General features: G+C 48.5%; 1 protein-coding gene across 1 annotated transcript; it reads right to left on the reverse strand.

Annotated features, from left to right (window-relative positions):
* Positions 1–251: 251 nt before the first annotated feature.
* On the reverse strand, positions 252–17,336 carry LOC133165799 (microtubule cross-linking factor 1). The gene is made up of 15 exons (XM_061295690.1): positions 16,260–17,336; positions 14,735–14,959; positions 14,472–14,630; positions 9,777–9,830; positions 8,094–9,434; positions 6,519–6,644; positions 6,216–6,320; positions 5,747–5,974; positions 5,562–5,657; positions 5,338–5,505; positions 5,001–5,276; positions 4,599–4,925; positions 4,368–4,447; positions 2,875–4,279; positions 252–1,544 (listed from the first exon to the last, which is right to left on the reverse strand). The coding sequence occupies exons 1-15, from the start codon at positions 16,956–16,958 to the stop codon at positions 1,356–1,358; spliced, it is 5,478 nt and encodes a 1,825-aa protein (XP_061151674.1). The 5' UTR covers positions 16,959–17,336; the 3' UTR covers positions 252–1,355.
* Positions 17,337–17,551: the final 215 nt, after the last annotated feature.

Here is a 17,551-nt window from a genome sequence, read left to right on the forward strand (position 1 = left end):
TTTGCCCATTGTTGGCTGCTATGGCATCTAAATGGCCTGCGCATATGTGGCGTATTTCGAGTGCGTCAGTGTGGGGACAGTTCGCTCTGCTGAATTATTTAACAAAATCGGTGGGCTCTTCTCTGTGCCTCTCCGCGCCAGTGGTGGCTCCCAGCATGCAACTGCCCACATTGAATAAATCATGTGGATAATCCTCAATTGAGAGCCAGCACGCACACTTGATGAATGAAAGACAATCAGAGGCGGTCATCTTGTAAATCCACATTCATGTTTAATGACATAATTAGACTATGTAGATAGACTATAGATTGTTTTCACATAGATTCTCATTTAAAACATTCTTTTTCCCCCCATTCAGTTCAAACATAGGTGTACCGACACGCCGACAGGCTGTCCACTATAGAAAAACATCCAACAAACAAAACAAAACAAAACAAGAAACAGTTGATTATAACAATGACGAGCGCTCGTCTTGTACGTGCACTAAAGTGCTAGTGTCATGCAAATATTAGACGGATAACTGCCTCACGCAGATGCATAATTCGTCATTCTCTTCACCCGTGCTTTCATTTGAAAAACGGAAATACACTAAGAACAACCTTTCGGGTCAGGGGAGGGGCTGACATCATCATTTGTCTCCGCTTCGCACCACAGAAGCGTAAGTTTTGTTCCCAATTTTGGAATTGACGCAGTCTTAACATTCAACCGAGAAATGCAAAAGTGCATGCCGACACATGGGCCAGTGAGACATTTAAGTGAACAGGCACCTTGGATGGACATTTAGTTGGGGCTGTTGTTATCAAGGAGTATTAGTGCTACACAATAACATTTGAAAAGTTTGGAGAAATTTGGAGAAAACAAGTCATACTTGTGAAAAGGTTTCCAAGAAAAATGCACATCTTAAATGTTTTAAAACTTTTTTTTCCCCCGTGAAAATGTGTATTAGACTTAAAGACTCAATTTTGACAAGATTAAGTTAGATTTCCTTGGACTGACATTCATACCATTCTGAATTTAATGTCATATTCATTGATTTATTTTCCGTGTGGCCATAATAGTCCTTTGTATGATTTAAATGGTACAAACACGTAACATTCAAGTTAAGAAAAAAGATCGACACGTACGTGGACTAAAGACGAACTCGAGTGTAAAGAGGCACCTTTTATGAAAATGTATTGATGATGATGTGTAATACTTTGTAGGAGAGGACTACAGTACATTTCAAGAAGTTGTCTTATTTATTTTTTCCCCTTGAGGGGTCAGCTGGTGTTTCTCAGGTGACCAATGAGCATCTCAGTCTTATTTTTGGGAGTAAATGAATGAAGGGGGAGACGTCAGAGGTAGAAAGACGAGTGTCACCCCCGGTCGCCTTCCGGGACGCTCACACGCCGTCCCGGCGGCGGGAAGGTGAACCTCCTACCGGATGCCGAAGAGTGCGGCGGCGAGAGGTTGGCCCAGCGTGAAGGGGGTCGGCGATTGGCTGGGCGGGCCGGCCGTAGGAAGCAGGAGTCCAAGGGCGGTGCCACGGGAGATCGAGGCAGGTCCTGTGAATGACAGACAGTCAACCTATGATGACCATGATTCTAAAACTCACACTCAGCCTTGAGTCGGTTAAGTACTTTTTTGTGATGATCGCTTTGATCAATACAAAATGGTGGTGGTGGTGGGCCTCCCATCGCCCGCACAACACAAATCATGCTACAAAACTGCAAATGTGACCCACAACGGGAAACCAATCCACCTTAAGACACCATTTGGTCCTTTTACTCCAATTGCATATTTGAAGCACATTTTTGTCAACAAATAAAAATTCCCCCTTCTAACTAAAGGCCAGCAATGTGTCTTAAGATGAACTTTTCCACTTCAAGTGTTGACGTAAATAATGACAAACAAGATGTCGCATACTGCCCATAGTCTGCAACTGGAAAAGTGAGGGTAAATATGAAAAATAAATCAAGTGGAGCATGTCACAACCTGCCATGAAACGTGTGATGAAGATTTACGTGAATCTTTAAAGGATTTATTAGATTGCACACATGAATAGCTGTGTGTCGTTCTGAGCTCTAGAGGGCGCTAAAGAGTTCCACAGGCAAAACTGCATCAATAGGCCCACTTGCAGATGTGAGTGTGTGAGAATCGTGTAAAAAATAAAAATTCTGCCCATGGCCCTGTGAAGCATGCGTCGGAATGACTGACGGGGTGATGTTCCATGAAGCTCGCAGAAGGAGGAACTTACATCGTGGAGACTTACAGCCCCCATGGAGTTGTTAACATGACAGTGTGCTTCTGGAGCAAAGAGGGGAGGGGGGTTATTAAAGCAGGAAAGGTTCAATTGAAATGGAAGACTTGAGGGTGACCTAGAAATATAAACAACACAAAGCGCTGACCGCCATATTGGGTAAGGGTGAATCGTGCCGCTGTAAAAGAGTCGAGCATGATCATTAATATGTTCAATCAAGAGCCACAGTTGGAACCATCATGCAATAGACATTTTTGATTCACATATTTTGTGAGCAACCGGTGCAAGGATACAACTTGTTATTTTTTTAGGATTGTGCCACCAGATACAGTGTCTGTGATTATTACCCAACATCTTTTTTTTTTTCACCCCCTTTCGCAGATTGAATCTTGTTAAAAGGATTATTTGCTGTTTTATCAAAATAATCTTCGGTTAATCCCGAATTACGATAAATCGTTACGCTCATTTGTAAGCGTGATCCTTTTCGTATCTTGGCTGCCCTGACACATTCATTTTGTCAGGAGACGTTTCAGAATTCCATTCGTAGCGTGAATGAAATTCCAGCAAAGCTCTTGACATAAACAACATTACATATGTATAGAAACATAATCTAAACAGGGATTTGGAGTATTTACCTCCATGCATCCAGGCTGTGCTTTCTCTGCTTCGGCCATCTTGGTTCCTCCTCCTGCCTGCACTCTCCTCTCATCCTGCAGCTTTTTGTTGAGGATGCGGGCGGTGTTCTCGGCAAGCGTGTACCCCGGGGGCGCCGACAGGTCCTGCCGAATGCTGACCACTTCAGCGTTGTGCTCCCCCTGCGTTTCCACTATCAGCTGCACGGGGCTGGGGGAGCGGCCCCTGGTGCTCCTGGGCTCCGGGTCGGGCTCCGCGGCCGTTGTGGGGCGCGAGCGGCTGGGGGACTTGTTGAACTTGGGCACGGCGTCATAGACGACGGGGGTGTGGTCGATGATGTTGAAGAGGCTGGAGAGACCGTCGTTGATGGTGGTGTGGACCGGGCTATCCCGCGTAGTGGTTGAGCGTGCCCACGCCGACTCGCTGTTGCCCTTCTGGGGGGTCGTAGGGGTGGCGGCTCGGCCGGCGTTGGGTATCTCCGCCTTGTTGGATGACGAGGTCCTGCGCTGAAGTTTGGGCGACCCATATTTGGGCGAGCAGCAGGGCCGCTCAAACTTACTCTGGATGACCGGCGAGTACTGGACCTTCCTGGTATTGCGCGAGGGGGATGAAATGGGGGTGCTGCCCCCTTTTGGGGTGAGGCAGCGGTGGGGGCTGCTGGTCAGGTTCCTCAGCAGGTCCGTCTGCAGACCCACGCTGATGGTCTGCGTGGTCTGAGTGCCTCGCGTGGTGAAGCCGTTGGTTTGACACGCTATATCACGTAGCACTGGCCCAGGGGGGCCGGTGCGGATGGCGTTCCTCACCGAAATGGCCACCTCCTTCATGTCATCGCTCATGTTCCGAGCCAGCTGGAGCTCCAGGGAGGAGGCGTAGCCCACTGTGGAGCAAATGGGTGACTGGTTCGGGGAAGTCCTTAATCCCCCGGCTTCCAGAAGGCCACACGGCCACCTTCCACCAGCTAACACCTCATCTGACCCGCTGGCCGTCTCCCCGTCACCTCTGGCCTTGTTCCCCTTTGCGTAATGGACGTCAGACTCTGGCTCTGGCCCAGCTCTTGTAGGGCTATGGAGGATATGGACCCCTTCTCCCATACCTACCCTAGTGTTAAGTGCGCTGCTGCTGGTGGTGGTGGTCAGGCTGGCGCTGGTGGTGAGGAACCAAGAGGGTGGTTGGAAGGACTCCGTGAATGGTTCCAGCCCCCGCGTCTCTGAGGTTTTGCCGGCCCACGTCGATGACGAGAAGTCCCAGCCCTTATTGTTGAACTCCTCGATGTACTTGAGGTCATCTGGCGAAAGAGGCGGGGTGACGTCGTCGTGGCCTTGCTCGCCGTGCCGCGTCTTGTCGGGGAGAAACGGCGAGCTGTCCATCAGCCGCTGGAAGTCGCTCATGGAACATACCGACTTGGCTCTGGACGGAATGCGCACAACGGTAATCCGAAACCTTTAGCATCATTTACAACGGGGTGATGAATCAGCATCTGCAGCCGGAAACTCACCGAAGCAAACTACCGCCACTCATTTCCTCATCAGGGTACAACTCGGAAGCTCCTTCTCTCTCGGTTATCACGTTGAGGGCCTAAAAGTCAAAAATTGCCATATATTTCCATGAATTCATTTCCTAGACTATATCTATGTATTTTCTACCACTTAAGATGGTGGAAAATCAGACTCGGGACAATAATAATAGCTAATGGCACCCTTGACAGACATTGAGGACAACCTTTTACCTCCTTCATGCAGGGGAACCTCTTGTCGCTCTCCAGCCTGCAAGGCGGGGGGACCTCCAGGCTGGCGAGGGGATCCAAAGTAAGAGCATCCAGGAAGGGGCTTTCATCCAGGAAGGGGCTTTCCGTGGGCTTTCGAAGCCTCACGGCGGCAGCCCCTCCTTGTTCCACGGCGTCCGAGTCGGAGAGGGAACGAGCCGGTGGCATCAAGATAGATGCAGAGGAACGCGGGGACTGGGGAGAACGTGGGGAACGCGGGGAACGGCCACCGATGCATGCGCCGTTGTCCTCTGCGCCCTCACCTCGCCGGCAGTTCAGCTCCCTTTGGAGCTGACATATTTTTTATTTCAATAAAAAAAAAATATAGGACATCATATGTAAAATAGTCCTAAAATGACTCCTAACCTTCTCCATTTTGTGGTGGAGATCGCGGGTACTGCCATCCCACTCCTGCCTCTGGCGCTCAAAGTGCTCCAGCAGCTCGGCCCTCTCGCGGCTCCATCGCTTCTCGCCGTGCTGCAGCCGCCAGCGGAGGTCCAGTGAGGTGTTGTGGCTCTCGGCCAACAGACGCCGGTGCTCCTCGCGCTCCTGCTTCACGGCCCACTCGGAGTCCAGGGCCGCCATTTCCCCTTCACTCCCCTGAGCCTGGCCTCGAGTTCTTCCTCGCGCCTCCTCCTCCACCTGCACGACACACTTTGTCGCATGGGGACCCTCGGGAGCGCAGCCGAGCGTCCATCTGTACCTTAGCGAGCTGGCACTTCATCTCGGCCCGTTTCACCTCCCAGGTGGCTTTGTCGTTGGCGTAAGCCTGCTGCAGTTGGCAGCGCCGCACCTCCTCCTCACGCAGTTCTTCTCGAAAGTGCTCAAGCAGGCTGCGTAGCGCCAGTAGCATCCGTCTGTTCTCCCCAAACTGCAAACATGTTGGATGTCAAGAATTTTTCAAAAAGCTCCAGTCTATGGAATTACCTGTTGCTGGTACTGCAGGTGTCCATCAGGCGCCCCATCAGCCTCCATCTGCTGCGTCATTCCACTAATCTCAGAGACGCCCTCCGACTTCTCCACCTGTGCGGGCGGATGAATAAATAGCACAAAATATTTGCAACGGAGAGCATCTTTCATTTTGTCGCCAAATCATGTTCCAAGCGGCTCACCTCAGGCCGTGCACCGTCGTCGGGCAAAGCAGCGTCCCTGCTTCCGAGCCTCCAACGTACCAAGGTGGATTTGAGCTTCATGTAGAAAATGGCCGTGTTGCGTCGGAAGAAGCGAATTTCTTGCAGCAGGGTGGCTCGCTCTTGAGCCCAGGAAGCTTCCGGACCCTGGAGGAGGCCCGGCAGCTCCAGACGCGCTCGCTGGGGTTCCGAGCGTGAACGATCGTCCTCCTGCCAAAACAAAGAGGGTCGGGGAATCAGGGGCGTTTATTTATTTATTGCATCTATTTAGAAGGGATTTTTCTTTTTTATAAATACATTTTTGTTAAAAAAAATTGACCTTACGTAAAAATGCCTCAGCTTCCGCTATGGCTTTCATTTATGATCTTTTTTTTTTTTGCTTACCAAGCTTCATAAGCAGTTTTTCTACATTTCATTTTATTTCTTTATTGGATGCTGCAAATGCTCGTACTTGAGGCATCGAGATGACCGCAGTCTCCCGTTCATCTGTCGCGACTCTAATCCGTCGTTCGTGATCCGGACGAAGCTGCACGTCGAGGGCAGGAACCTCCCGCAGCTGCAGGCAACAAAAGTGAGACATTAGTCACGTGATTAAGCCCAACATTTTTGACTAAAGCCTTCAATTCTCATGTTGCCAGTTAAATGGACCTATTTTAAATAGTTGAGAAATAAAAATTCTTTTTTTTTTACATTTTAAGCAAGTGGTGGCAGTTGGGAGGTATACAATATATGAATATTTTTGGCCGTGACTGACCTCTGTTCTTAAAACCAGTGGTCTGTGGTACCTAGCGAGTCCCGCAGCACCTCCCCTGCTCTGGTTGTGGGGCTCCACGCTTCGCTCCTGTCCTATGCGCCACTCCAGCTCATCCCTCTGATCGGACTGTGAGTGAGGAAGGGTGGGGGTGGGTCGGGAAGTGTACAGGAGGGCATGGAAGAGGCGGGGGGGTGGAGAAGATTGTGGTGATGTGGACAAAAAAGACAAGAGGACAACAAAGCGGGTGAGGAAGAAAGACCTCGAGCAGGACACAGAAAGACAAAACTGTGAATGGCTGATGAATAAGAGCAAAACGTGGGAAGGGGGGGACTAAAAAGACAACAAACAGACTAGAGTAGAAAAAAGAGCGCAAATAGGAAGACCAACTTAAAGATGACGGCGTATGACAGAGATGAGAAGAGGACAAGGATGAGGATGAACACAATGGCGGGCTGGAACATCTGAAGGAGTGGGTGAGGGAGGGGGGGTGAGAAGGAGGGGGCAATTCAAGGTGGAAAGAATGCAAAAGACTCATTATGAAGCGCATGCAATGACGGACATGTGAGTCCAAACTAAAGCAGCTGGCTTGAGAAGTAACCATGGAGAAAAAAAAAAAAGAAAAAGTGCAGTACGACAAGCGAATCCGCCAAAAAAGGTGGCTAGGAGAAACAAAATAGCCGCTCAACATGCTTGTGTATTGTTCAAGGCAAGGAGATAATTAGCAGCAACGTTCCGTGACAACTAAGAATGGAAGTGTCTGGAAATTGAAAGGCCAACTAGAGGTCTGATTGCTTTAAACTTGTGAGAGCTGCAGAATCCACCCAGCTCCACCGGGAGCACAGCAGGAAGAGGAGGACGAGGCGAGGGAGGGGACCAAGGCACCTTCCCTTCTCGGCCCGGGCGCTTGGAGAGCATTCCAAAAAAGCCGGCGAGCTCCCTTCATCATGCAACCTTGCTTTCGAGCCTTTTTTTGTTTGCTGACACACAACGGGATGTTTGTCTCCTTGGTGACAACGTACAAACACAAAAACAGTGACGCCCATTGAGAGCCACAGAGATAAGAGGCAGGCCTTTTCAGAAGCCATCCACCATGCAGTCAAGTTAAAAAAAAAAAATGCTCGGATTGCGGCCAAGTGGGCAGGCAGTGCGTGTGGGCAGGCGGCAAGCGAGGCGGTGCTCTATGGGGAGCATGTGCGTGAAGATGCGGATGGCAATGCGGTGGCGGCGGGACATGATGGCGGCAAGGGGAATGGTGCCAGTGCGGTAGAGCTGGGTGGCTCTCGACAGGCATCTAAACAGGATTCTTCTAAAGCTAATTGAACGGGCTCTTGTACCCTCAGCTAGCTTAGGGGTTCCAAAATGGCCTGTATGCACTCATTAGTTGTCCATTTCCATCCAAAGATATAATGGCAGTGGTTGGTCGGGGTTCAGGCCACCAGGATCCCTCATTAAGTCAAAATAAAAGCCATTTTGAGAAAAGCTGTTGTGTGTGAGGAGATCCCAAAATATGGTGGGGGTAAACCAGTGTATAACACGGAATTGGTCAATAGGTAGAAGGTTGCAAAGTGAAATTACCTGCAAGTCTGTCATCAGGTCTCTCCCAAAATTGCCAATGGGAGAATCCCGGGACATGGAGGTGACCGTGGATAGGAAGCTACTGGACTCGGTGAGGTTTGGCATCGGGGACAGGTCATCCGTCCTCTCCCTCAGTCCATCACCAACGTGTTCCAGTTTCTCCACGAAGATGTGCAACTCGGTGCGGAAAGCCTTCATGCGGGTATTGACGGTGTCCAGGACTTGGGAGTCGCCTCCTCCCTGAGAACCCTCAGCCGTCGTCACCAGAAGCCCGCCCTCCAGGATCAGACTCTCTGTGTCAGTGATCAGACGGTCCACCGACTTTCCGAGTCTATCTGCCTCTCTTTTCACGTTGGCAAAGGATTCTCGTTCCTCCCTGCGGCGGTTGGCGAGTTCTGCGGCGTTAAGTTCCGTGCCGTCTGACGGTCGGATGCTTGCGAACCCTGAGGTGGTGGTGGTGGTTTTCTCAAAGAGGTCTTCAGAGTCGCTCTCCCCACCGATCGGGCCTTCCCTCTTGGGTTGGAGTAGAAGGAGCCGCCCTGCCTCCTCGTCCTCGGCTACTTCCCGCCGGCCGGCGTCGCTGTCTGCGTCGCTGTCTCGCGGACTGCCAGTTCTCAGGCCCAGATGCGCCGCCAGGTCGCAACGCTGGACGTTGGACAGAAGAACTCTGTTCTCGTACTGAAGCTTCATCACTTTTCCGCTTAGGTCATTAATCTGCATCCTAGCTGATTTCAGCTCCTCCATCATCAACCCTCCACCATTAGCAGGTTTAAAAAGTCCTTCCGTCGCCCCGTCCTCGGTGCTGAACTTGAAGCGGTTGAGCTCCGAAGTAAGCTGCCGGTTGTGGTCCTCGATCTCCGAGATGGAGCGACGCAGCAGTTCCGCTTCCTCCTCTACAAACTGGAGGTGACGGCGAAGCTCGCCGGCCGACTCGAGCACATCGCCGCCGCCGTAGGGTGACGAGGGCATGCTGGAGAAGGGCTCCCTGCCGAAGCAGTCTCGTTCGTACTGGCAACGGATGTCGTCGTTTTCGGCCCGCAGGCTGCGGTTCTCCACCTCCAACTCAACGATCTTCCTTCCCAGAATGTTGGCTTCCTCCTCCACCAGCTTGAGGCGCAATCGCAGCTCTGCTTCACGAGTGGAATGAGGGCCGCCGCCGCTGCTGCCGAAGCACTCGGACAGGGGAAGGGGGCTGTCCACGTCTCCGTAGACCGACTTGTACTTCTGTAGCTCCTGCTCCAGTTCGTCTTTCTCCCGGCCCAGCTTGGCCATCTTTTTACGCATCAGGCCTGACTCCTCCTTGGCGAATTGGAGCTGGCACCTGAGGTCTGCGCTGTCCTCCTAGTGGCGACATGACATATTTATAAAGCTCTTTCACACAGCAATGCCACAAAACTGTTGGATACAATAATAATAATAATAATAATAATAATAATAATAATAATAATAATAATAATAATAATAATAATAATAATAATAATAATAATAATAATAATAATAATAATAATATTTTAATACACAGTTAAAGCTTTTATTTCATTCAAAGAAAGAAAATATGAACAAATAAAGTGAATTAAAATCAAATATGCACATTAAATGAAATAAAACGGAACTATATGAAATTCTTTAATACTTATATATTTAATATATATATATATACATATGTAATTGTTTTGCATTTACCTGGCTGGTGGATTTTTTGTCCTTAAATGAGCTCCCCCGTCTCCTCGACGCCGTCTGCAAAACACCCATAAAAATCATTTCATAACAAACCCCTGTATCTGACTCTTATTCCGGTATTGACTGGAGGAGATGAGAGCAATAGATGACGGCTCAGGAACGGGGAGATCCGTTTGAGATTTTATCGATAATAATCCCGTGAAAGACGGAGGCTGCAGAACATTAATCCTCGCTGGGGAGCTTGCGTAACGTTAAACATTTCCGTCGTAAGGTCAACGTCTGATGATGGATAGAAGTCTTTAACGTATTTAACGCAGACCGAAGATTAGACTGCGACTATGGTCTGAGCCTGCATCATTGTGTTCAAACCCTTTTTCAGACCTACAACTTGATGAGTATTGGGAAGATATTCCCGTTTTTACTATTAGGTTTAGTTCTTCTGAAAGTCACTTCTGACCCCCTAAAATATAATATTTTTTCTTCTTCAGCCATGTCTTGGATTGGTTGAAATGCCAATAGGAGGGATGGGCCCCACTTAGTCATCCCTGGTGGAGCAAAAAAAAAAAAAAAATGACTCAATCGTTGGCTCTGCAACAGGGAGGAAAGGCTCACTTAGCAACACGAGCAAAACATTTACTGGGTAGGGCCTGAGAATCATTTTTCCCGTGATCCTTGAATTTGTTTTTTGTCTGTCACACGACCAGGGTGACTCCCATATGTTCACTGAGCGTCTCCAACACTGCTACTGTTCTAATTCCTCGCCATGGTGACACAGCTAATCTTCTGTCTGGGGAGACACAGGATTAGACCTCCATAACCCTGAAAAAGTTGAAACAGGTCAAAAGGTGGTCTGTTGCATACGAACCAACAAGTAGCATTTGGTTAGCTGGTTAGCTTGTCAATGTTGCCTTCAAGTGTGGGTGGAAGACGACGGGAAAAGGAGGACACTGCAGCGGCAAGAGCGTTGTCGACGCACGCCGCTAATGGGATTTAACGGGGGGGTGGGGGGCACTCCCCGAAAGAGGGTGTGATGGCTGCAGAAAAGGAGCTTTTGAGGGCGGCTGGATGCAGATAAAGCTTGTCTCACATACAACAGCGGAATATATCACGCTATAATTATTCTAAGGCCGATTAGAAGAGTCAGATGCGGACTCTAATCCATTTTAGGAGATGAATTAATACCGCGCACGCACTTGAGTGAATGTAAACACGACTCTGATAATTAGAGTCCAAGCATCCGGTGCGGCGGTGGGTGTTTCATCGTCATTATCCTTGGCCCAAATCATTCACCGCTGTGAAGGATTCCCCAAACTGAAAATAAAATAGTAGTTTCACATAGGGATGGAATATTTAACAGTACCTTTCCACCAAAAGTGCAAGTTTCTTTTTTTTTTCATATTCAAGATATTATTCATAATCACAATAGCTAACTAAATGACTGACAATATTGGCTGACTTGCGAGCTAATTCACAAATGACTTTTGTCACTAGTTACAAACTGTTTGGACTAATGGGATGACTGAATAATTAATCACCAGAGCGACTGATAAACTGAGCTAACAAACTAAACTAATGACCTAAATATTAAACAAACTGACTGACTCTATAAAACTGTAATGAGATTTAGCACAGGATTTTTGTCCGTGTGTGTGCGTTGTGTCAACAACATCAGAAGAGAACATTTGTCAGCGAGACAGGCGAGATGCGGCATTCCCTGAGGTCGCTTCAAGGTCAGGCCTCCCCCCCTTTTCCTCTCCCCAGAGGACGAGGCAAGCATCTCGTATACAACGTGGCCATGTCGCAGATAAATTGGGAAGGCGTGAAACTGTTTTGACATGAAATCAGACAAAGACAAATGACACCATTTTTCCTACACATGCAACGTGTGACAAAAACGTATTAGGATTTTCGTGTATGCCCATCAAAGCGCCATTGTTCCAGTCTCTGTTGCGTGTCGGCTCCCTGGCCGAGCCTCACACTCGCGCACACACACAACACGGTGAGCTTCCCATGGGAACCAACCACCACAAGGCAACAGAATATTTTTTGTAACAACTAGTAACAGAATTGAGGCCAGTTGATGACATCATGGCTTTTCCTTCCACTATCTCAGCATTGGGTCTCTTCCATAAAACAAGTTGTATGATGTTGTCCAACTAGTCCTTTAATACATTACGCTGAATGGGCAGATATCACCACTGCCAAGCTTTTGATGGCATCTCACGGTGCCTTTGTGGCACGCTGGTACATTTGAGTGCCAACGCTCATTAAGTTCATTCAGGGGAATAAAGTACTTTTTTTGTGGCTAAGTCAAGATAAAGTCTTAAAAGTTTTGAAATAAGTGTCTTGAAATTTGAGGCAAATGGAGGATTTAAAAAAAAAAAAATTAAGTAGCAGACAAAGTTTATCAAGATAAGAACAGACCAGAGAGATAAATGGGTGCTATTATTTAATAATGTCTTGAATCCACCATCCATATCCTCTCCATAGTCTGGCAAATAAATTTATATTCAGAACTGCTGGAGTGACATTAGAGTTTGAAGAAGACTGAATGGGACAGTTCAAGCTAAAATGAACACAAAACTGCCATTCTGTTGCTTTTCTGACATGATGAAAATGTGATCATCTTAACAGACAGAAACCGGTGAGCGTATTAGGATGGAACCAGAACCAAGCCGTGACCCGTTGGAATCTTGTCTCGGGAGATCACGTCTCAAACATCACCGTGGGCTGTTGTCGCGTCTAATCTTTGCTTATATTTAACCCCGTGGCTACAAAACCCTTTCAAATACCCAGTGACATTGAATCGTTGGGCGCTATTGTCCGACGCTAACTCAAAGATGCAAACGGGCGTTGCGGATGCCTTGGCCGAGGCCTACGCTCTAATAAATGAAAGAAAGAACACAGCCAAAAGAGGCGCTGTTAATTCACTCTCAACTCGTTTGCTGTCTAAACAACACAACGGGAAATTGTACAACTACATCAACGCAGCTGCCTGTGAAACAACATTTAGGGACAACCAAAATAAGAGTTAAAAACTGACAAACGGTTCATTGACTGGGAGCTTTCTCCAACAGTCAGTTTTTGTAAACAAAAGTCTATCCAATTCAAAAACTGAATGATCCAATTAAAATAAACAAATAAGACCTCATTAGCATTATTCGTTGCTATGTATATACCGTATTTTCCGGACTATAAGGCGAACCTAAAAGTTTCTCAAAAGCCGACAGTGCGCCTTATAGTCCTTATATATGGACCAAATTTCTAAATTGACTATGAATCATGAATCAAAAAGACTATGGATCATTATTTTGTGATTATAAAGTTGCGTCTGAAGTTGAAGTAAAAAAGATAAGATGGAGAATGATTCGATTTGGATTAAAAATCTGACATGATGCATTAATGGTGCGCCTTATAGTCCGGTGCGCCTTATATAAGGACAAAGTCTTAAAATGGGCCATTCATTGAAGGTGCACCTTATAGTCTGGTGCGCCTTATAGTCCGGAAAATACGGTACTCCTGTACATTGGGTTCAATCTAAAGCGAAAGGCGGCCTGAAAGTCAATTTCAGCCAATCAGAAAGACACTTGGGGAATAGACCACATAATGGAGCAAAGAGGAATCATTGTATCAAGTCTTCCCACCACCAAAGGTCTGTTTCCAGTGTCCAAAAGGTCCAAACAAATGCATACAAGAATAGGAATGGATGCCAGACAACAGAGGGTTACTTGTACGGGGGGGGACTTGAAGTTGTTGGGGTTGGTGCATCCAGCTGGCTGATAATGGGGTCGCCTCCGAGTCCACCCGCCTCTCGTGCGTGCGTGTCCCACGGCTCACAATTAGTCGCTAATAAGGGGGGAGGGGCCTCACGGCCAGACAGTGTTGACTGGGCGACATTATCGCCACCCAACAGACACCACGGGGGGGGGGACGTAGATTAACCATATGGAAAACTTGATTTGCATTTGGATTCAAAAGAATCAATCGGAACAAGAAGCATTTCATGATTTACGTTTTGTACAAACTGTTTTACGTTGGCATGGCTAATACAAAAATACTCGACTGCTATGACTCCAATATTTTGTTTTCTTTCCGCCATTAAATCCCACTGCTCCACAGAAAATTTCAACAAGCCTTCAACTCGCAGGATGTCATTTCCTGACATTCACATGGATTTTACAAGATAACTGGAGAAGCTTTCAAAGCCTCTTATAAATCCCAACAAGTAAAACATTGTGACAGTTTCATGTCGGCCCGAGTGTCTTTGTGTCAACAGAACTTTGCGTCATCTCGAGGAAAAACACCCAGACGTTCATGTGAAGTTACATCTACATTCTGGGGTAAAATATCATCGAACACAAACCCACCTTAGCCAGTTGAAAATGAAGTAAGTGTGACGATGCAGCACTGAATTATGAATGCTCGGCGTTTATTTATGTTCAAAGGGAGACTGCGATACGTATGTGTGCCACTGCGGCAGGGAGTCTCCTCACTCATTGGCGGAGTCTCTCTCTCCCACACACACATGCTAACTGGGTCAATGAGATTCCCTCGTATTTTTCTACCAGCTTCCGATAAGCAATTGATACTGGAATTTCGAGGAGACGTCGCAGATGCCAATATCGGTGGATAATTATCAGCCACCGATATTATCGTGAGTTGAAAGTCTATAAAGTAAAAGTTTTCGCTTTCACTGACCTCTTTGGCTCGCTCCAGCTCGTTTTGCAGCGCCTGCTTGGCGATCTCCACCTCGATGTTCCTCTGGCGCAATTGCTCGTTCTCGTCCTCGGCTCTGCTTCGCTTATCCTCCACGCTCTCCAACTCGTTGTGCAGGCGCACCGACACGTCTTTGGCCACCTGAGGTCACATGATAGCATTACTCGATAGATTTGATTTCACGCGGGTATTTCTAATAGTCAATTCTGAATCTAAATTTGAATTGAATTCAGTACTAAAAGCACCTTGAGATCCTGCTCGAGGGCACGCAGCAGCTCCCCGTCCACATGTCCCGTCTGGGCGGCGCGCAAGCCCTTCTGCTCGGCCTTCCTCAGGCGGTACTGCAGGATTCGGCAGTTCTTGTTGGAGCGCTCCAGCTCTCGCCGCAGCTCCTGTAGCTGGTAAACCTCCTCATCCATGTAGGTGTCCCGCAGCTCCTCCATCTCGGCCCGCAACTCCTCCGCCTCATCCTGCAAGCGCAATTTGTTTTCCATTGAATTGTTTTCACAGGTCGACTCACTTTCTCTGCGCTCTTCCAATCTATCTGCACCAGTTGACTTTGTCTATCTTCCGGCCTTGAGCATGTGGTGGCTTCTTAAAAGATTGTGGTGACCCTCCTACTCTACTACTAGGCAATTCTCAAGCTGCCATTCTAAATTGCACATGGAAGCACAGTTGAATGCTGAAAGGAGACATGAAATATTGGTGCATCCCACAGAGATAAGACGCTTAGTTACATCATCAGCGGTGGGTGACACAACCAGACCTCTCTAATCACAAGCATGTAATCCCCCAAAGGTATGCTCTATTCTCTTCTAGTTTTTCATTCAATTCTGCAAACTCCATCTTATTTTGATTCATCTCTTGAAATCTTACGAAATGCAAGCACGGGCTCAAGGTTTGATTCCAGTAGCTTCAAATTACGATTCTAATTAAGTTGGTAAAAGTATTTTCCCTTATGCTCGTTACTGCCCCCAACAGGATTGGAGTGGACCGGAAGCGCAAACTCTCAACTGGCTGACGTTCTAATTAATAAATGATGTGTTAGTCTAAACATTGATTTCCCTTCTCCACTAAGTCCCTTCTCATGATTGGCTAAATGCTCACCATCTTCATCTGTGATGTGACCTCATCTCACTCTAACTGGCAGTTTAGCTTGAGTTCATTCAAAAACACATTTGCGCATATGTCGGCTGTCCATCGATGAATGAACAATCCTTTTACAATTTTTTCCGGTGACAGGCTTTTACGAGAACGAGCCGTATTGATTGACTGAGCTTTGTCGAGAAATACAAAGTCGACCGTCTTAAAGGGTTGAGGGCTTTACGGTGGACACTAACGCCAGATAAACACCCTTTTAAACAATTTACAAGTTTTGTTCCGAATACAAACACCACAGGTTTCATTTTCAAACCAATTTCAGTGACAAAATCAACTTGTGAGGTGTTTTTTGTGTGAGTGCGTGTGTGTGTTTGTGTGTTGGGGTGAACCAGCTGGCCCCGCAGGAGGTCGCTTGAGCCCAAGCACACATGGGACACGCAAGTCCTCAGGGACGGACGGGGCGGCTTTAGTGTGGAGAGCAAAGCTGATTAACCACCCGCAATGTTGTCACCAAGACACACACACACACGGATATATTGCACACAATGTTAATTTGGGTCAGAACAGAATTGTACCCTTTCAAATACACACATCAACAACTGTAAAGAACTCTCCTGCAGTCCATTCAGATTCATTCAATCAGCAAATATGAGAGTCACGCGTGCTTACCTTCAAATAATCGTTCTCAGACTTCAAATCCTCGATTTCCCTCAGCAGTTCTTCCTCGGTTCCTTTGGGTTTCTTCTCAGGACCGGTCCGGACCAAACACACCGTAGCCTTGGGGGCAGGATTAGGCAGCAGGGTAGCCGGCATCACCGGCGGTTGTGTCCGCAACGGACGCTCTGATCCTCCCGGTTGATCCTTATCGCTGGAGCCGGTACCGGACTCAGCGTCGCTGCTGGCCACCGGCGCCAACTCGGACGGGCAGTCCGACAGGTCCGAACTGCTGTCGGTCTGACCGACATGACCAGTCGGTACTCGGACCGGGGAGCCATGTCCGATTTGGCCGGAGCACGCCGGGGCGAGCCTCTCCTTCTTGGTCTTGGTGAGGGTCGGACTGCAGGCTGCTTTAAGTTCTGCTCCGGAGAGCCTGCCTGGCCTTTTGACCAGCCCGGCCTTAGTGCTACTCCTGGCGCCCGCGGCGGGCTTCTCTTTCGCCGCTGCGAGATTGCGCCTGGAGCCACGGTTGGGACCCTGTTGCTTGCCGAGTTTGGGGGATTTGGGTCCGATGACCGGCGGCTTAGCGGCGCGGGCGTGCACGTCCTTCAGAAAAGGTCTGGCCGGGGAGGGCACCCGATTGGGTCTCTTCTTCTCCGGCTGGCTCGGTCTGGTGTCGCTGCCTGCAGAACCATTGGAGGTCTCCATCATACATCAGCAGGAGGAGAAGGAAGAAGGGGAGGAGGGGGGTGATGGAGGAAACGCTCGGTCCTCGGCACCGTGGGACGGGAACAACAGTTGCGGAGCGTCTTCCTAATCGAGTTCGAGATGAGCATCCTGCGCGGTACCGCGTCGTCTAGTGTGCGCTCGCTCGCTCGCTCACTCACTCACACACCAGAGTGTCATTGTGGTCCCCCGCGGAGGAGGACGACTGCAGTCATACCGGATTAGGGGGGGAGGAGACGGGCAAGTGGCAGACATGCTGGCGGATGACATGTCGTAGCTAGACTCGGTCTCCCTTTCGGTTGTGGATGTCCATGTCCTCCGGGTCTCGAGTAATACTTCTTGGCGAGTGTGACTCGACGTGTCAGATCCGCAAACGCTGCGGTTGTGTGACGCCCGTGATTGGCTTTACGGCGCATGCGCAGGTAGCAACACGCGTGCACAAACATGCGCGCGCGCGCGCGCCTACCTCGTGGGTTTTGGATGGAAGCAGGGCGCTCGTGCACGCGCATGTTCCGTTCACTTGATGCACACGCCAGTCAGGATTTCAGCTCAGTATTATTTATAAATGTAATTATTCA

This window comes from Syngnathus typhle, linkage group LG13 (assembly GCF_033458585.1).
Source record: "Syngnathus typhle isolate RoL2023-S1 ecotype Sweden linkage group LG13, RoL_Styp_1.0, whole genome shotgun sequence".
Taxonomy (NCBI): domain Eukaryota; kingdom Metazoa; phylum Chordata; class Actinopteri; order Syngnathiformes; family Syngnathidae; genus Syngnathus; species Syngnathus typhle.